The following is a 16815-nucleotide window of genomic DNA, read 5'->3' as shown; positions in this document are numbered from 1 at the left end:
TCACCGACAGGTGAGACAATCACGCCTCCTGTGCTGCCAGATGGACGGCGGGGGTAATACTTCAGGTCAAGACCGTCAGCTGCCCCACCGAAAACCGAGCAGTAGTGCGAAAGCGCACGCCATGCAGCATCTTGCATGGCTGCCTCAGCTGAGTCCCGCTCAGAGATAGAATAGTGCTCTGAACAGGCCTCTGCACCCTGGAGACTGTTCTCCGGGCAGCGCACCAAGCAAGTCGCCTCCCAGCGGTCCGGGTAGACCCCGCGACTATGCTGGTAGACCACACAGCGATACTCGACGGACCAAGTATGCCGGTCAAATGCCCGACGTAGCAGGGTGTCGAGCGCATCGTGGAAGTGACACCCGCGAGCAGCGTCGCGAGTGATGGGTCGAGCAACCCATCCTTCCGGCTCAAGGTTAGCAGAGAAGTCGGTGTCGTGGCTCGAGCTGTCATCGCCATCTCCGTCGTCTGGGTCTCCTCCAGCAGCTACTCCAGAAGCTGGGGCGCCCAGTGGTGATGCAGGGGGCGGCTCCAGAGGAAGCACAGGGGAGCAGCTCCTCACAGACTCAATCTCCTGGTGGAGCGAGAAGGAAGAGCTCTGCTGCTCCTGTCGTCGACGCTCCTGCTCCTCACGCAGGCGGTGGTGCAGTCTCTCCAAGTGGCTGGACTGTCCGGCCACGGGACGGCGAAGCGGACGCTCAGCAAGGCGGGAGGGTAAGAAGGGGATGACTGACTTTCGTGCAGTGTGTCTAAGTCGAGCCATCTACAAAAGACATCGCAAGCAAAAGGGTGAGAACAGAATTAATATGACCAGCAAGTAATAAGTAAATGAAGGATTAGAATAAAACATGATTTTCAGCAAGGTATTATATATAGTAGAACATAGGTTTGGTCGGTATGACCAACTTTTGAAGGGATATCAAAGTCAAGGCAGGGACAGAGGTCTATAGTCCTTAGAACGACCATTCTACTCTAGGTTAGCGGTCCTACAGTCAGCACGGCTTTGATACCACTTATGTCACACCCGGTTTTAGAAGGCAAACCGAATGCGAACCATGTACGTGCCAGGATCAGTTATTCACGTACACAGCAGTTACATAATATGGACATCATCACACAGTGCTCAAGATAGTATTAATAAGGGAAATAGTCGATTACATCATACGTCTGAGACGTCCATATAGTTCTTACAATAAATCAAAGTGCGGAAAAGAAACGTAGATAACGCGGCCTTCACAGGCAGCCGACTGGGGGTTGCCGCTAACCCACACCTAGAACTCGTCGTAGTCTTGGAACTCCTGGAAGTCTCCTTCCACAGCTTCATCTTCGCCTGAGCAGTGGTTGCAATGCTGACAACCTGGGGGGGGGGGGTTTGGTGTGTAGAGCAAGGGTGAGTACACATCAACATACTCAGCAAGTATCCTGTTTGGCTGTAGTGGACTAGCTTTATGTGGGGATAAGTCAAGCAGTTGCTTTTAGTTGGTCAGATTATTATTTACTAGTAGAAAGCCAAGTTTTAGCATTAACCCAAGTTATTAACCCGATGTACCCTTTCCAAACGGAAAGAATACCACTTACCAGCACCATAGTCATAACCAAAACCATCAATCTCATAACCGTCTGTACCACAATGTCTCTGATCAAGTACCACTAATCACTGGAGCTCCCTTGGCCGCTCATAACCGCGAGCACGGCTGATATATCAGTTTTCAAACACTCTGCAGAGGTTGTGCACTTTACCCACAAGCCGTGATTCCCTCTTGCCTCGGGCCGATCAAACCCTTAAACACTACCAAGGTGAATAGGCAGGGTTTCACTATGTAGCCTTTACAAAGATTCCCCGGGGCTGTAGCCACCCGTTAGGTTTCCTAAATGCACCGCACTCCTCCCCAAGGGGCGAACCCAAACTTGGCAGAGCGAGCCGCATACACCGAGCCCCATTGACGGCACGACGGCTAAGTGAACTACACCCCGGATCCTCTAATTATTCAGCTAAGGGCACCCCATTCCACCCTCATGGTTGCACTGTTTTCCCGGGCGGTCATCCATAGAACAGGTCCTTACGGAGAGGCACTCGAGAAACCGCTCGAGCCCCCTTGAATACCACAAGTACAACATCATAATAAGAGAAGGGAAAACAGCGTATCATAGATAATCTCATCATGTTCATTGATTAGAGTTGAGCAATAGCATAAAGCTAAACAGTAATAATCCAACCCAAATAGGTAAACAAGGACATGGATAACAAAAGCTAGTCAATCCTTAGGTATAAAGGTGTAATGCGGGAGGTGAATTAAATAATGAATAGGACAGAGATAGGTCAAAGGACACTTGCCTCCACCAAACGACTGCTGCTCAGGGGCTTCTCCTGCGAATTCCTCGGGCTCTTCGACCGGATCGTTCTCTATGCGAGCGCAAACATACATACATCCACATATTTAATACAAAAGAACAGTACACCATACAAGGAAACAAATAAAGCGAATATGCATCGAGTATGACATTTGACATTGCATTTGTTATGGTTAGAAAGAAACGGGAAAGGGTCTCGCAGGGGGTTAAATCTTATGCACTAACGATCAATTACAATTGGTTCTTAACAAAAGAATTCCGTTATATGCACTAGTGGGAACCTAATCATTTTAAGTTGATCAACATTGCACGAGGTAAACAATTAACTACATGAATCAACTAGCATAACGGAATTTTAAATTAAACTTCCTATTTCAATGGCATGAACAATGATTAGCTTACCTAAAATAAAATAGCTATGATCACAGAAAGTAAATAAAATAAAATAAAAAAAATAAAAAAAACAGAGGGGGGGGGGGTTGAACCGGCCCTAGGGGCGGTTGAACCGGCCGGCTGGGCGGCCGAGCACGCAGGGGCGGGGGCGCGGCCGGGCGGGCGGCCGGGCGCGGCCAGGAGCGCGCCGGCCAGGCGGGCGGCCGGGCGAGGAGAGAGGAGGGGGAGGGGAGAGGGAGGGAGGAGGGAGAGAGGGAGGAGGGCTCACCGGCGTTGGGGAGCGACGGCGAGGGGCGGCCGGCAGGGGCGGCCGGCAGGGGCGGCGGCGGCTTAGGGCAGGGGCGGCGCTAGGGCAGGGGGCGGGTAGGGGCGGCGGCTAGGGAGAGAATGAGAGAGGGGAAAAAAATGAGAGGGAGAGGGAGAGGGTTTGGGGAAAAAGGGGAGGTGGGGGGCGGCATGGGCCTATTGGGCCCAAGGGGGGGCGCCAGGGGCGGCTGGGCCGGCCGGGGTCGGCCCACGGCGCGGGAGAAAGAGAAAAAGAGGAGAGAGAAAGAGAGAGAAAAAGAAAGAAAAGATCTTCTCCTCATTTTCGAAATCCGATCTTCCTACATGAATGCATTTGCACTTTCAAAGCAATCAAAAGAAATGCAAGGTTCGGCATGGTGCATCAAACAACATAAAGTATTTAGGGTTTTTCTTACACGGGAAATCCAAACCGAATCCCGCTAGAACTTTGGAAAAGGTCAAGGTTTAGCGAAGGGAAAAAGAAAAAGAAAAGGTAACGCCCGAATTTTGGCGAGTAAAGAAAAGAAAAAATTCAGCTGCAAAATTCGGGGCGTTACAGTGGTGGGGGCACCGGGACGTGTATCCCTTAGGCCTGTGCTAGTTGCTACAAATTTGTCGAACTCATTCACATCAGCGTTTTAAATCAATACATATCTTAAAGTGAAAGCTATTATCTTTTGAACTTACTTGTATGAGTGTTTGCTGTTGCTGAATCTGTGTAGCATAATATTCATGTTGCGCAGCTTGTTGCTTCAATTAATCCTGATGTCGCCTAAGTTCTTCTCGCAGTTCCTCCACTTCTGCTGGATCTTGAGTGCAGCGACGGGAGCTACGAGCAGCAGACCTCGATGAACCTCCACGCTGAACCCTCACCTGGCTCGAGTCGATGACGTTAGCAAACATTGTGTACCTACAAAACAAGTAACATCACGACAGATTAAGAATATATGTATTGCACTCAACCAATGAAACAATATAAGATATGTAGAGTCCTCACCTTCCATGAGCTTTTCCACCACTTGCATACATAGCCTGAGGATCAATAGGTGAGGTCCTCCAGTCATAGTCTGGTCCATGCTGACTAGACATCGCCTCGCCATATGCAGCCTCATACAAAAGAATAATGCAATCTTACATACAAAAATCCATATAAACAGAACCTACCAAACATTTCCAAACACTCACCACATGATCTGTTGCCTTTTGGCTGCATAACACATCTGGATTTGCAGGATCTAGTCCTCTGTGCCCCCTAAGGTATATTTGAACATCACTGGGCACTGCACCAGTGCTAGCTTCCTGTATGTACATTTGATAAACACTATAACCAGAAATTACAGCAAGTCAACTACAATCAACAAAAATGGTTTAAATTGTACTTAACATTCGTTTTGCCAAACGAAAGTGATCATCACCTCCATACCTGTGATATGACTCGGTTCCATGATTGGAACTATGTCGCACAGACTTTGCCTTGAATTCAGCCGAAGCCCAGTAACGACATAACGCATGCCAAGCAGCATCATTGGCAGCTATCCATGGAATCGAATGCTGCATGAACACAATTCATTTATAAGTAACTGTAATATCTAGAAGCAATGGAAATTTTTTCAACCCAAGCAAAAACATCAATTACCTCAAGATATTGTTGCTCAGTCATATCGAGTCCATACTGTGTTGCCTCGTTCTTACTCTCTGGACGTCGCCCTTCACTACCAAACATGGCTTGACTAATCACCTAGATTCGAGCATAGTACATATATCCCCGACAACACTTGCCGCATTCCTATGGAACACGGAGTGTGCGTGTTCCGTATGAGTATCTCCTTCAGGCAACTTGTAATGTTTCTAAAAAAAGAAGCATAGTCAAAATCAATAATGTGATAGCTTAACAAAAAATTACAACTTGTTGCATTCCTATCAAGATTACAACTTAACAAAAAATTTTAACATACCCAGAAGTCGTGCCAAACTGCAACTTGCGCATTCCCATGTTGCACATTTATTGCAAGGGCATATTGATCCCATCTTGTGACAGGGACCTCCTTACCATCCTCTATCACCAATCTAGGCCATTTCATATGACATATGTTTCCCAACACTTTCTTTACTTGCCTTTGACGACCTGTGCCAGTGAAACTACTATCCACCCAAGCCCTAACAACACAAGGACGATTGTCAAATACAAAATGTAATCGTGTAATAGTGTAAGACATAAGAACGAAGCAAGGATACTCTTACCCATATCCAGTTGGTATTATCTCAACCCTTAAATCTTGAAGCATCTCTTCCATTCTATCATATTCCACGTCATCATTGTTGTGTGCTTCAAACACATTTTCACAGGGAAACTCCTCGCTATGATACACCCAGACTTCATAGTTAGGCATGTAGCCATATTTGCAAAGGTGCCCCGATAGAGTTCTCTTGTCTTGGCATCTACAAACCCGACACATACTACATGGACATCGCACATCCGTGCCTCTTGACAAAGCAAAAGCACGATCAATAAAATTCTCTGTCTTTCTTATCCACTCCGTCGAGGGATGATTCATACACCAACCTTCATACATCCATCGACGGTCCTCATCCACCATATTTGATGCTAAAATAAAATAACACATGATTTATAAATTTTCACGATAAGCTTAATTAACCTAACAAAGATTAATTTTCATCGAAGGTCCTCACCCACCATATTATTAATCAAACATAAACTTAATTTTAGCCATAACATACAAGAGTTTAGCATAGTTAAACCATATGCAGCGGTTAGCCAATCAAGTTAATTAACCTGACTACCTACGACATTATTTGAGTTAACTCTCGGAAGTTAGCACATTGAATAAAAAAATAAAAAAGTATAAACAAGATACCTGACGGTCGTAGCGGGTGCGGGTCGGTGGCTTGGGTCGGGGACGTCCACGGCGGGGTCGATGGCGGCGTAGCGGGCGCCGACGGGCGGGTCCGAGGCGGGGCGCGGCCACGGCAGGGGCGTCTGCGGCGACGATCGGGGCCGGGGCGGGTGGGGTCGGCAGTGCACGTCGGGGGCCGAGCGCGGCGGCGGCGGGGGCGGGTGGGGGCGGCCGCGTCGGGGGCCTGGCACGGCGGGGCGGCCTTGCGCGTCGGGGGCGGGCGTGGCCGGGGGCGGGGTCGGCAGGGCGCGGGAGCGGCGGCCGGGGCCAAGGGCTTGGCGAGGCCGGCCGGGCATGGGAGAGGCGATCGCGAGAGAGGCGGCCGGCGCGCTAGAGACAGAGAGACGTTGAGAAAGGTGAGAGAAGAGATAAGGTTGAGGGAGGTTAAAAATAAAAAAACATAACTTTCTAGAGTAAAGCCGTAGGAAGTTACGTAACTTACTAGAGTTTGTACTTTGACTCTAGGAAGTTAAGTAACTTCCTACAGCCGGCCGTAGGAAGTTAGATTTTTGTTTGACTGGTCAACAGCTGAAACCTAACTTCCTAGAGGCGGCCGTAGGAAGTTAGCTGCCCAGCTAACTTCCTAGAGCCAGCCGTAGAAAGTTAGCTATTCGTTTGGCTGGTCAACAGATGAAACCTAACTTCCTAGAGGAGACCGTAGGAAGTTATGTTTATTTCCTAGAGGTACCAGTTGCCTCTCAGAAGTTATTTATTTGCTCCGGTTTGTTATAAAAGTTGTAGGAAGTTAAAAAATCGTAGGAAGTGTATGATTTTGGTGTAGTGAGTAGCTCAAGCGGCCTGTCGGTGTGGCAGAACCGCCCGAATTATTCCAGCTTAAGTGCCTAAGTCACGCCTCAGGCGTCGTAACACACTTAAATCGGAATAACCCGTGAGTCCCTCAGATCTTAGTCTGATAGAGCCACTTAACCAGGATCAAATTCCACAATCTCACTCGAAGGTGAGTCACAGAAGAAATACAATAAAACAGGAATCCTCAAATTAAGTACTGAGTTATTACATAAATCGGAGATTTTCGAGTAGCAAATAGGAGTTCACAAAATAAAGTGCAGTGGATAATCGATGTCATCGGTATCGAGGAATTGGGCAAGGCCTAGCCCACTACTCCTCGTGCTCCTCTCCTGCCGGAGCAACATCCCACTCGACCGTCCAACCCGATGGCAGGGTGGTAGGCCAAGTCACACCATCAACCATTTCCTGAAAGGTACCTGCAAAAATTGTGCCACAAGCAAGGCTGAGTATACTAATACTCAGCTAGACTTAACCGGTGTGAGGAGTCTACTCCTCTACCTCTAGACTATGCAGCTGTTTGGCTGAGGGGTTTGGTTTGCCAAAAGCACTAGCTGTTTCTAAAATCCATTTTTAACTTTTCAAAATTCTAGCATCATTACTTTAGCTATATTTGCTCCTTCTAAGCATACATAGTAACACGCATTTAGTTCAATCAACAAATTATCTCATGTAACCTCGTTTCACTTCTTACTCGATGCAGTACAAGGGGTCAAGCAGTCTCATTAGCTGCGAGAAGCAGACGATTCGAATCGAGTTTTTAACCTTGCAAGGTAAACCTAAACACACGGCATGTCAGGGTACTCTGACCCCACACATGACAACCGTCCCCATCGATTCCCCGTTCGCGTCCAGGCCTCACCGCCTTGGCATACAATGCTCCACTGACCCCGGCTGCTGCCGTGCAGTGACCGCACTTGTACCCACCATAGCTAGCATGGGAGACCCAGTCTCAGGTCGCATGAGGGATAAAGTCCGCGCCCGGCTTCACTCAGGTACTAGGTTTACCGGTTACCATTTTTCCCGGCATGTGTTTAGTACGTTCAAAAGCTTGACTCAGGTATCCACACATTAATCCTTAATTCATTTTTCCGTCTTATGGACAAGACATCCTCCCTGGATCCAAGTCCATAGACCAACATATATCCCGTTATCAAGATGAATACAATCAACTCCTGACCTCGCACGAGTGCTAGAAAAATCACTCGACTTCTACCAAGATCCTGATTAGTAAGCAGCTACTTGACCTAGCATACTAGTATACATCTCAAAAAGGGATCCTATGTTCATGCAACTAGAGGTTTCAAGCAACTCCTACACTTAAGTGCACATCACAATCCTACAAGCATTAAGTGTAGTAAAATAGCATAATTAACTGGTTATGCATAAAACCGGGGCTTGCCTTCAATTGCTGGGGCTGCGGGGAGATCCTCACTGGCAGCCTCTGAAGCCTGCTCCTGGTCCTCCTCTTGGATAGGTCCTTGCTCGGGGATGAGCACGTACTCTCCGTCGGCAAGATTACAATCTAATGAATGCAATGCGTAAGATACATGTATGATATGCTATGTACTTTTAGAAATTACAACTTTTGACGGCGTATGATCTACTTGAGGTAAACAAGGTTAACTTTACCTATGTAAGACCCTTGGGTGGTATTCTTGGTAAATTGGGTCAAACTTTTATTCAAGGTAATTGGTAGGCTTATTTTGGGGTTCCACTGAAGTCCTTTTAAACCTTAGTGAGAATTGATAAGTACTCAAGTTAGACTTATTGGGGTGAGGTTTATTTCTTCGTTCCTCTTCTTTTATTCTCTTTATTGTTTTGGGGTGGGTTTGAACTACAAGTTGCTTTTATAAAATTCTAAAAATTCTGCAAAAATTACAGTGTCTTGGCACTGGTGTATGTTTCTTTGTCTCAAAAATTGGGGATCAAAAAGTGAATAGTTTTCTCTGGAAAAAAATATTAAATTCTAGGGCAGAAGGGATGCTTTGAACTACAACTATTATTTAACATTGAGTAATTCTCTAAAACTTATTTTTTCTGGCTTTTAGGTGTCATAACATGACTTGGCACAAAATTTTAGCCACTAATACCTTTTAGTTATTTTACTATGGTTTTCTCAAGTTTCTAGCCAAAGAGGTGCTTTCTACTACCACTATATTTGAAAAATATCAAACAACAGAGTTCTTATTTTTCTTAGTTTTTGTTTTGTGCAAGAGCAATCATTCTGAAGTTTGGCATTTTTTGCTTAAGGGAAGGGGTGGTATGCATTATTTGAATTAAGTGGCCTTTTTTCATAAATCCTTAGCAATAGGTATGAGTTTGTTCCCTTTTCATGGGTTTGCTTTTTTCTCTGGTGGTTTATCTCATTATGGACTTAGCAAAATTTTTGGTTGCCCATTATTGCATTATTAGGGGTTGTTCATGATTTATTTGGAAAATGCCTCATTATCATTTTATATTTATTTTCCTTACTTAAAGTGTTGGGCTGAGGTGTTCATTATTTTTGTAGTGGGGCTCTGGTGGTTGCAAGTCCACTGGATTTTTATTATCCATTTTGGGTATAGTTGTGTAACTCTAATAATTGATTTTTTGCCCAAACAGAGCTAGATAAAGCATTTTAATTTAAAACTGATCTGGACTAATGGTCTCTTTATTTTTCCTAGGTTCTTTGTTAGTTAAGCAAACTAGGAAAAATAGTTTCACTCACTGTTCATTACTTTCTAATGCCTTTCTGATTTTTCTTAAGTTTTGGGCAAAATAGCTTTAAATGAATATCTACATCATATTTTTCAATACTGGGGTTCCTACTATTTTTAAACAGTGTCTAGATGAGGTTTGAATACCCACAAATTTTCTTAAGTTTAGCACAGAAGAAAAACTAATTTTTCTTAATTAAACTAGGTTTCGTAGGTTTCTGTTTTTAATTTTTAACCCAAAAATTCAGAATAGAAAGCATAGGGTTTACCATTTTTAAAAGATAGTTCATAATATTCAGGAGCTAGCAAAATTAGTTTGACAACTTTTATTAAGAAAACAGCAAGTTAGGGGTTTTCTAAGTTCTCTAGTCATTTTAAAAAAAGATTACAGAATTGATTAAATGGAAAACCATTTTGCACTGGGGTCCCTGGCGGGTATTTCAAGTTTTATCGCGGATCAGTCCCTGGGCTACTATTCACATGGGTCACTGACGTTACAGAAAACCCCTCGGGTTTTCTAAATCCTAACCCGAGGTCCTTCTCCTATCTTACACAGTAACTACGGCGGAAGATAGGGCGGAGGGGCTTACCGGCGACGAGATTGCTCCGGTGAGGTGGTCAAGGACGTAGGGGAGGTCTCGGGGATCACAGCGAGGTGCGGGTCACCGTCGGGGATGGTCAGAGTTGGCCGGTCCACGTGCGCAGGCGGGGATGCTCATCGGCGGTGAGGAGTCCGGCCTGCTCACGGCGAGATAGTTCAATTGGACGAGTCAGAGAGGTTCACAGGATGCCAGAGAAGATATGGGTGCAAGGAATTGGGCGGAGACTCACCGGTTAGCTCTGTCCACGCGCGGCGGCGAAGGACCGAAGTCCGGTGAGGTCGATCTCGGGCCTCCGGTGAAGTCCGGCCTGGTCCGAGGGCTTGGAAAGCTTTACGGGCCACTGGCGGAGTTAGCCGAAGCACTGGCTCGACTTGGGGGTGGCTGGAGTGGGCTGGCCACGATGGCCGAAGCTCTGGCAGCAATGGCGGGCGGAATTGAGCTCGCCGGAGCTAAGGAGAGGTGGCTGGCCGGTGAAGGTGAGCGCGGGGTGAAGTGAGGCGCGCCCGGGGAGGCTTTATAGGCGCGGGCGAGCACGGCCAAGGGCGGGACTCTGACATGCGCTCGGGGCGTGCGCGGCGAACGCCAGTGCGCGCTCTGGTGCCTGGCACAGCGTCGAGCACGAGGCAGCGCAGAGAGAGGTCAAGTTCAAACGCGGATTGGGCCCAAATCTTTGAGATTAAGGCCACGATCCCGTTGAGAGATCTCTTCCTCTCAGGTCCCTTTGTCGTTTGTGTGTGGAGGCTAGCAAGTTTCGCTGACTGGATTAAGAGATAGAGAGGGGAGAAATCCTGTTTGTCTCACTGCCACACACAGGGAGAAAATCTCTGGTTTGACATGTCCGAGGCACGCGTCCCAATGCCATATCCTAGCACATGACAGAGAGATTAATTAGGCACATTTTTGTTAATGGGACCATTAGGATTCGAGTTAGGGATCAAGGTGAACATCCCTGATCTTTGGCTCAAGGTCTGAATTTCAGAATTCTGAAATTCAGAATTCCCAATAAGTCCCCACATGAGAAGCTTGATCTGGGGTTTTATTTGAGTTATTTTGGCTAAGCTTTCTCAACCTTTCTTGTTGCTTATTAAATATACTTCAACTTTTATAATTGGCTCAAGTCAAAATTTTAAAATTTTCATACCCTTTTCCTTATTTTCTTGAATTTTGTTCATGGGGCTCACTTGGAGTTTATATTAGGGTTGCAACATTCTTACCTTTTTGAAAGACCCATTTGTTGTGATCATGATACTTTTAAGTATATGCTTGGTGAATTCTTTCTTCTTAAGTTAATTTGATGCTCATGCATACTTTGATTCACATAAAATGATGGGTCTTGGTTTGGTATTTTAAGAGAAACTCTAGGTGACACTGGGGTGTCACAGCCTTCCCCCCTTAAAGGAATCTCGTCCCGAGATTCGGGCTAGAGTCCTCCCAGGGTGAAGCGAAGGGTGAGACTTATAGGAAATGGGTGATTATTGTTTCTATTAGAGTAAAACTGTTCTTGGAATGTCATTCTCTTTGCAACTTCAGAAGGAAGCCCTTTTGAGTTTTACTTCATAGTTACTTCATTCTGAATTAAGACCTTATTTTTGGAAATTAGATTCGAAGGGCAGGAGGAGGGGTTGGGGGTGATTACGTACCAGCTTCCTTAGGTAGGCAATCGGGGAAGTTGGATCTCAAGAATTCCTCGGTTTCCCATGTAGCTTCTTCCTCTGAGTGATTACTCCACTGGACCTTGTACATCTTGATCGATTTAGCCCGAGTTGATCTTTCCTTGCAATCCAGAATCTTGGAGGGGTACTCTTGGTACGATAGATCTGGCTCTATCTCCAATTCTGGCTCTGCTATGATCTCGGTCGGCAATCGAACACTCTCCTTCAGCTGGGATACATGGAATACATTGTGAATGGCAGACATTTTTGAAGGTAACTTCAGCTTGTATGCCACGGGTCCACATGCTTCTATGATCTCATAAGGTCCAATGTAACGAGGGGCTAGCTTACCTTTGATCCCAAACCTCTGCACTCCCTTGGTGGGTGATACCTTAAGGTATACAAAACTTCCCACCTTGAACTGGAGAGGTTTCCTTCTGTTATCATGGTAACTCTTCTGCCTGGCCTGAGCAGCTTCTAGATTCTTCCTGATTAGTTTGACCTTCCTTTCGGCTTCAGTCACTAAGTCAGGTCCAAAAACTTCTCTTTCTCTAGGTTGAGACCAATTGAGTGGTGTTCTACACCTTCTTCCATAGAGAGCTTCGAAAGGTGCCATCTTTAGGCTGGATTGATAACTATTGTTATAAGCAAACTCTGCCAAGGAGAGGTGCTTATCCTAGTTCTTGCCACAATCGATCGCACAAGCTCTCAGCATATCCTCCAGAATTTGGTTTACCCTTTCCGTCTGACCATCAGTCTGTGGGTGGTAAGCCGAACTCCTGATTAGCTTGGTTCCCAAAGACTCCTGCAATTGTTCCCAAAATCTGGCAACAAATTAGGCTCCTCGGTCAGAAACAATGGTCCGAGGTAATTCGTGCAAACACACGATCCGGTCAATATACAATTCTGCATACTTCTGAGCCTTATCAGTGGTGTGCACAGGAAGAAAATGTGCCACTTTCGTCAATCGGTCCACAATAACCCAAATTGAATCATGATGACGAGAGGTGTTGGGCAGACCCACAATGAAATCCATGCTGATGTCATCCCACTTCCACGAAGGTATGGACAGGGGTTGCAAGGCTCCAGCTGATTTCAAGTGGCTTGCCTTTATCCTCTGACAGGTGTCACATTCTGATACATACTGGGCTATATCCCTCTTCATTCTGGTCCACCAGTACAAAGGCTTCAGATCATGGTACATCTTGGTGCTTCCCGGATGCATAGAGAATTTGGAGAGATGAGCCTCATCCAAGATTTTCCTCTTGAGATCCTGGTCCTTAGGAATCACCAATCTGCTTTTAAACCATAACACACCCTTTTCATCCTGGCGGAAACAATTATACTTCTCAACCTTCTGATGGAGATTCTTCTTGATAATTTGCACTCCCTTGTCACTGAGCTGGGCCATGATGATCTGGTCTTGCAAAGCCGGCTCAACAGAAACGTGAGACAAAGAACCAGAAGGAATCACTTCAATTTGCATCTTGCTCAACTTATCACACAAGGTGTTGATGCGAGAATCCATCAGAATACAATTGCATTGCATCTTCCGACTCAAGGCATCTGCTACCACGTTGGCCTTTCCTGGGTGATAATGTACCTCCAGGTCATAATCCTTGATCAGCTCTAGCCATCTTCTCTGCCTCATGTTGAGATCAGCCTGAGTAAAAATATACTTAAGGCTCTTATGATCAGTGAAGATGTTGCAGTGGGTTCCCATTAGATAGTGCCTCCACATTTTTAATGCATGAACCACCGCTGCCAACTCAAGGTCATGAGTGGGATAGTTTTGCTCATGAGGCCTGAGTGCTCTTGAGGCATAAGCAATGACTCGATTGTCTTGCATCAAGACACAACCTAGCCCGGTGCCAGAGGCATCGCAATATACATCAAAAGGCTTGCTATTGTCGGGTTGCGCCAATACTGGTGCTGTGGTCAGATGCTGCCTTAATGCATGGAAGGCATCTTCACACTTCTGACTCCAAACAAATTTGACTTCTTTCTTCAGCAACTCAGTTATAGGCTTCGCAATCCGAGAGAAGTCCAGAATAAATCTTCGATAATAACCAGCTAATCCTAGAAAACTCCGAATCTGACGGACAGTTGTTGGTGGCTTCCAGTCCATTACCTCTCGCACTTTATCAGGATCAATAGCTATTCCAGCCTGAGAGATAGTGTGACCCAAGAATTTGATTTCCTTCAGCCAAAAATCACACTTGGATAACTTGGCATAAAGGTGGTGCTCTCGCAGACGTTGAAGCACTACATGCAAATGCCCGGCATGTTCTTCTTCGTTCTTTGAGTACACCAAAATGTCATCGATGAAAACCACCACGAACTTGTCCAATTCCGGCATGAAAACAGAATTCATCAGATACATGAAATATGCTGGTGCATTTGTCAGCCCGAACGACATCACCAAGAATTCATATAGCCCATATCTGGTCGAGAATGCTGTTTTCGGAATATCACTTGCTCGTATCTTGATCTGATGGTAGCCAGAGCGAAGGTCTATCTTGGAAAATACCTTGGCCCCGACCAATTGGTCAAAAAGAACATCAATATGAGGCAAAGGATACTTGTTCTTGATAGTTACCGCATTAAGAGGGCGGTAATCTATACACAGTCTCAAGCTTTCATCCTTCTTCCTTACAAACAGTGTTGGACATCCCCAAGGCGAAGTACTTGGGCGAATAAATCCCTTATCCAGCAACTCTTGCAATTGCTTCTTAAACTCTGCCAACTCAGCGGGTGGCATTCGGTAAGGCCTCTTGGAAATTGGGGCCGTTCCCGGTTGCAACTCGATGGCGAATTCAATATCCCGGTCCGGTGGCATTCCTGGCAATTCATCAGGGTAGACATCTGCATACTCACAGACCACTGGGATCTTCTTCAGAGGTAACTCCGTCATAGAGAAAGCACATGACTGAGTAGAACCCTGACTAGGCAGAATTAAGGTGAAGTTCCCGCAGAACGGAGAATTAACTTCCACGGTATGGCTGGCTACATCAAGCACAACTTGGTGCAAGGTCATCCAATTAGCTCCCAGAATAATGTCCACATTTTCCAATCCCAACACAAGAAGAGTGGTTTTGACAATGCGACTTCCTAGTTGAATAGGCACACTTTGGTTTAATTGATTAGTTGCAATTTTACCCCCAGGTGTGACTATCATGAATGACACTTTTGCGTGAGAGAACGACAGTTTACATTTAGCACTGAACTTTTGGCTAATAAAACTATGAGATGCACCAGAATCAAACAGAATTAAAGTAGGTTGATTATAAACTGAAAAGATACTGGTCATGATAGGAGCTCCTTCAGGTACTTCCTCCAGAGTAGTGAAGTTGAGCTTCCCTTGCCTGACTTGCACCTTCTGCTTTCTTCCCTTGTCTTGATTTGGTGCTGGCGTCTGCCTCTGCTGGTTCCTGGGACAGTTCTTGGCATAGTGGCCCACATTGCCATAAGTGAAACACTTGTTCCCGTTGCCCTGGCGGAACTGCTGCTGCTGCGGAGGCTGATTGTTTCTCGGGGCTGGAGCTGGGTAGCGGTTGGGTGCCGGCTGCTGCTGCTGAGGTGGCCTGATCACCCATCTGCCTGCCTGCTGCTGAAAACCCCTGCTCTGATTGTGAGAAACAATCCGGAACCTCTGAGCTTGCGCGGATGGTGCTGCCATTGGTGCCTTTCTCTTCTTCTCTGCCCAGTGAGCAACAATGCAATCCTCTTGAGAGATGGCCATGTTGACCAACTCATTGAAGCTATCAGCCCGGACAGTGTTGAGTCGTTCCCGCAGCTTGGTATTGAGACCCCTGCGGAAGCGATCCCTCTTCTTCTCATCGGAATCAGCATGATACCCTGCATACTGGCATAAGTCGTTGAAGGCTTGCGCATACTGCAGTACCGTGCGGGTTCCTTGATTGAGGGCCAGAAATTCGTTCAACTTCCGATCAAGAATGCCAACTGGGATGTGGTGTCCCCTGAAGGCAGTCTTGAATTCCTCCCAAGACACCTCACGATCAGCGGGGAGCATAGCACGGAAGTGATCCCACCAAGTCCGAGTAGATCCGCGAAGCTGCTGCGCGGTGAAGCGGGTCTTGGTAGCATCAGGGCAGTCTCCTGTAAGGAGGGGAAACTTGGACTCGACGACACGAAGCCATACGTCGGCGTCCAACGGATCCACTGCCTTAGTGAATAAGGGTGGCTGCATGCTCAGAAACTCCTGATAAGTTGCCATAGCTGGAGGTCGCTGATGCTGGCCTCCACCATGCTGCTGAGGGTGGGGCTGGCGCTGCAAGAGCTGTCGCAGAATCTCATTCTGCTGGTCCATCAGCTCCTGCACTGTGGGAGCTGGAGGAGGTGGCGAGGGAACCTGCTCATTATGCCCGCGGCGCTGCCTGGCTGCCATCTGAAAACAGAGATTGCCGCCATTGTTATCCCAACTCATAGTTTCGAACAACAAGATATCATCTCATTATGGAAGGGAAAATGCCATAATAATATTAGGTTCGAAATGAAGACAACATGGCGACAAAGATCCCATAGATTTCAAAAGTTCACAGGGTTACATCAATTAGGAGAAAAGTACCCATAAGCCTTGTCCAAAATCTGATATTAACTAAGCTCGCATAGGTTTCTATCCGCCTAAAAGTGTCGAAGTGACTGCTTAACCCTGAGCGGTGGAAGCGACACTGGACACGGGTGAAGGAGGCATCGTGGAGGTAGTCCCATTGGCACCAGGGGCTGGTCCTAGCTCCTTGGGAGCCTCTTCTTCCTCGCTTCCTGCTTCATTGGCCTCCATCTCTAGGTGGTGCATGTCCAAGTGGTCATTTGCTTCTTCGAGTTCCCTCTGCACATCGTGAAGCTGGTTCTCCAAGACATCAATAGTGTTGTCTCGGATCTCCACCTGCTACTCCAAAGTGGTGATGCGCTGGCTCAGCCTTTCCACCTGCAGATCCTTCTCTACCAACTCGGTGGATAGATCGAGCACAAAATCTTCTCGACTGTCGAGAGTGAGCTTGGCTATTCGAGCGGTGTTGGCAAGGAGTGCCATAGCATCGCTCTGAAGAGCCTGAAGGCGGTATAGCGCACTCATGCACTGAACAGTGACCC

General features: G+C 46.6%; 1 protein-coding gene across 1 annotated transcript; it reads right to left on the bottom strand.

The window, feature by feature from the left end:
• Positions 1-3595: 3595 nt before the first annotated feature.
• Positions 3596-4133, bottom strand: LOC109940741 (uncharacterized). The gene is made up of 2 exons (XM_020540850.1): positions 4026-4133; positions 3596-3938 (listed from the first exon to the last, which is right to left on the bottom strand). The coding sequence occupies exons 1-2, from the start codon at positions 4115-4117 to the stop codon at positions 3785-3787; spliced, it is 246 nt and encodes an 81-aa protein (XP_020396439.1). The 5' UTR covers positions 4118-4133; the 3' UTR covers positions 3596-3784.
• Between the last annotated feature and the right edge of the window lie 12682 nt (positions 4134-16815).

The sequence above is a fragment of the Zea mays genome, chromosome 7 (genome assembly GCF_902167145.1).
Source record: "Zea mays cultivar B73 chromosome 7, Zm-B73-REFERENCE-NAM-5.0, whole genome shotgun sequence".
Lineage (NCBI taxonomy): Eukaryota > Viridiplantae > Streptophyta > Magnoliopsida > Poales > Poaceae > Zea > Zea mays.
The sequence above is the reverse complement of the archived record's forward strand: the minus strand, read 5'-3'. Positions and strand labels throughout refer to the sequence as shown.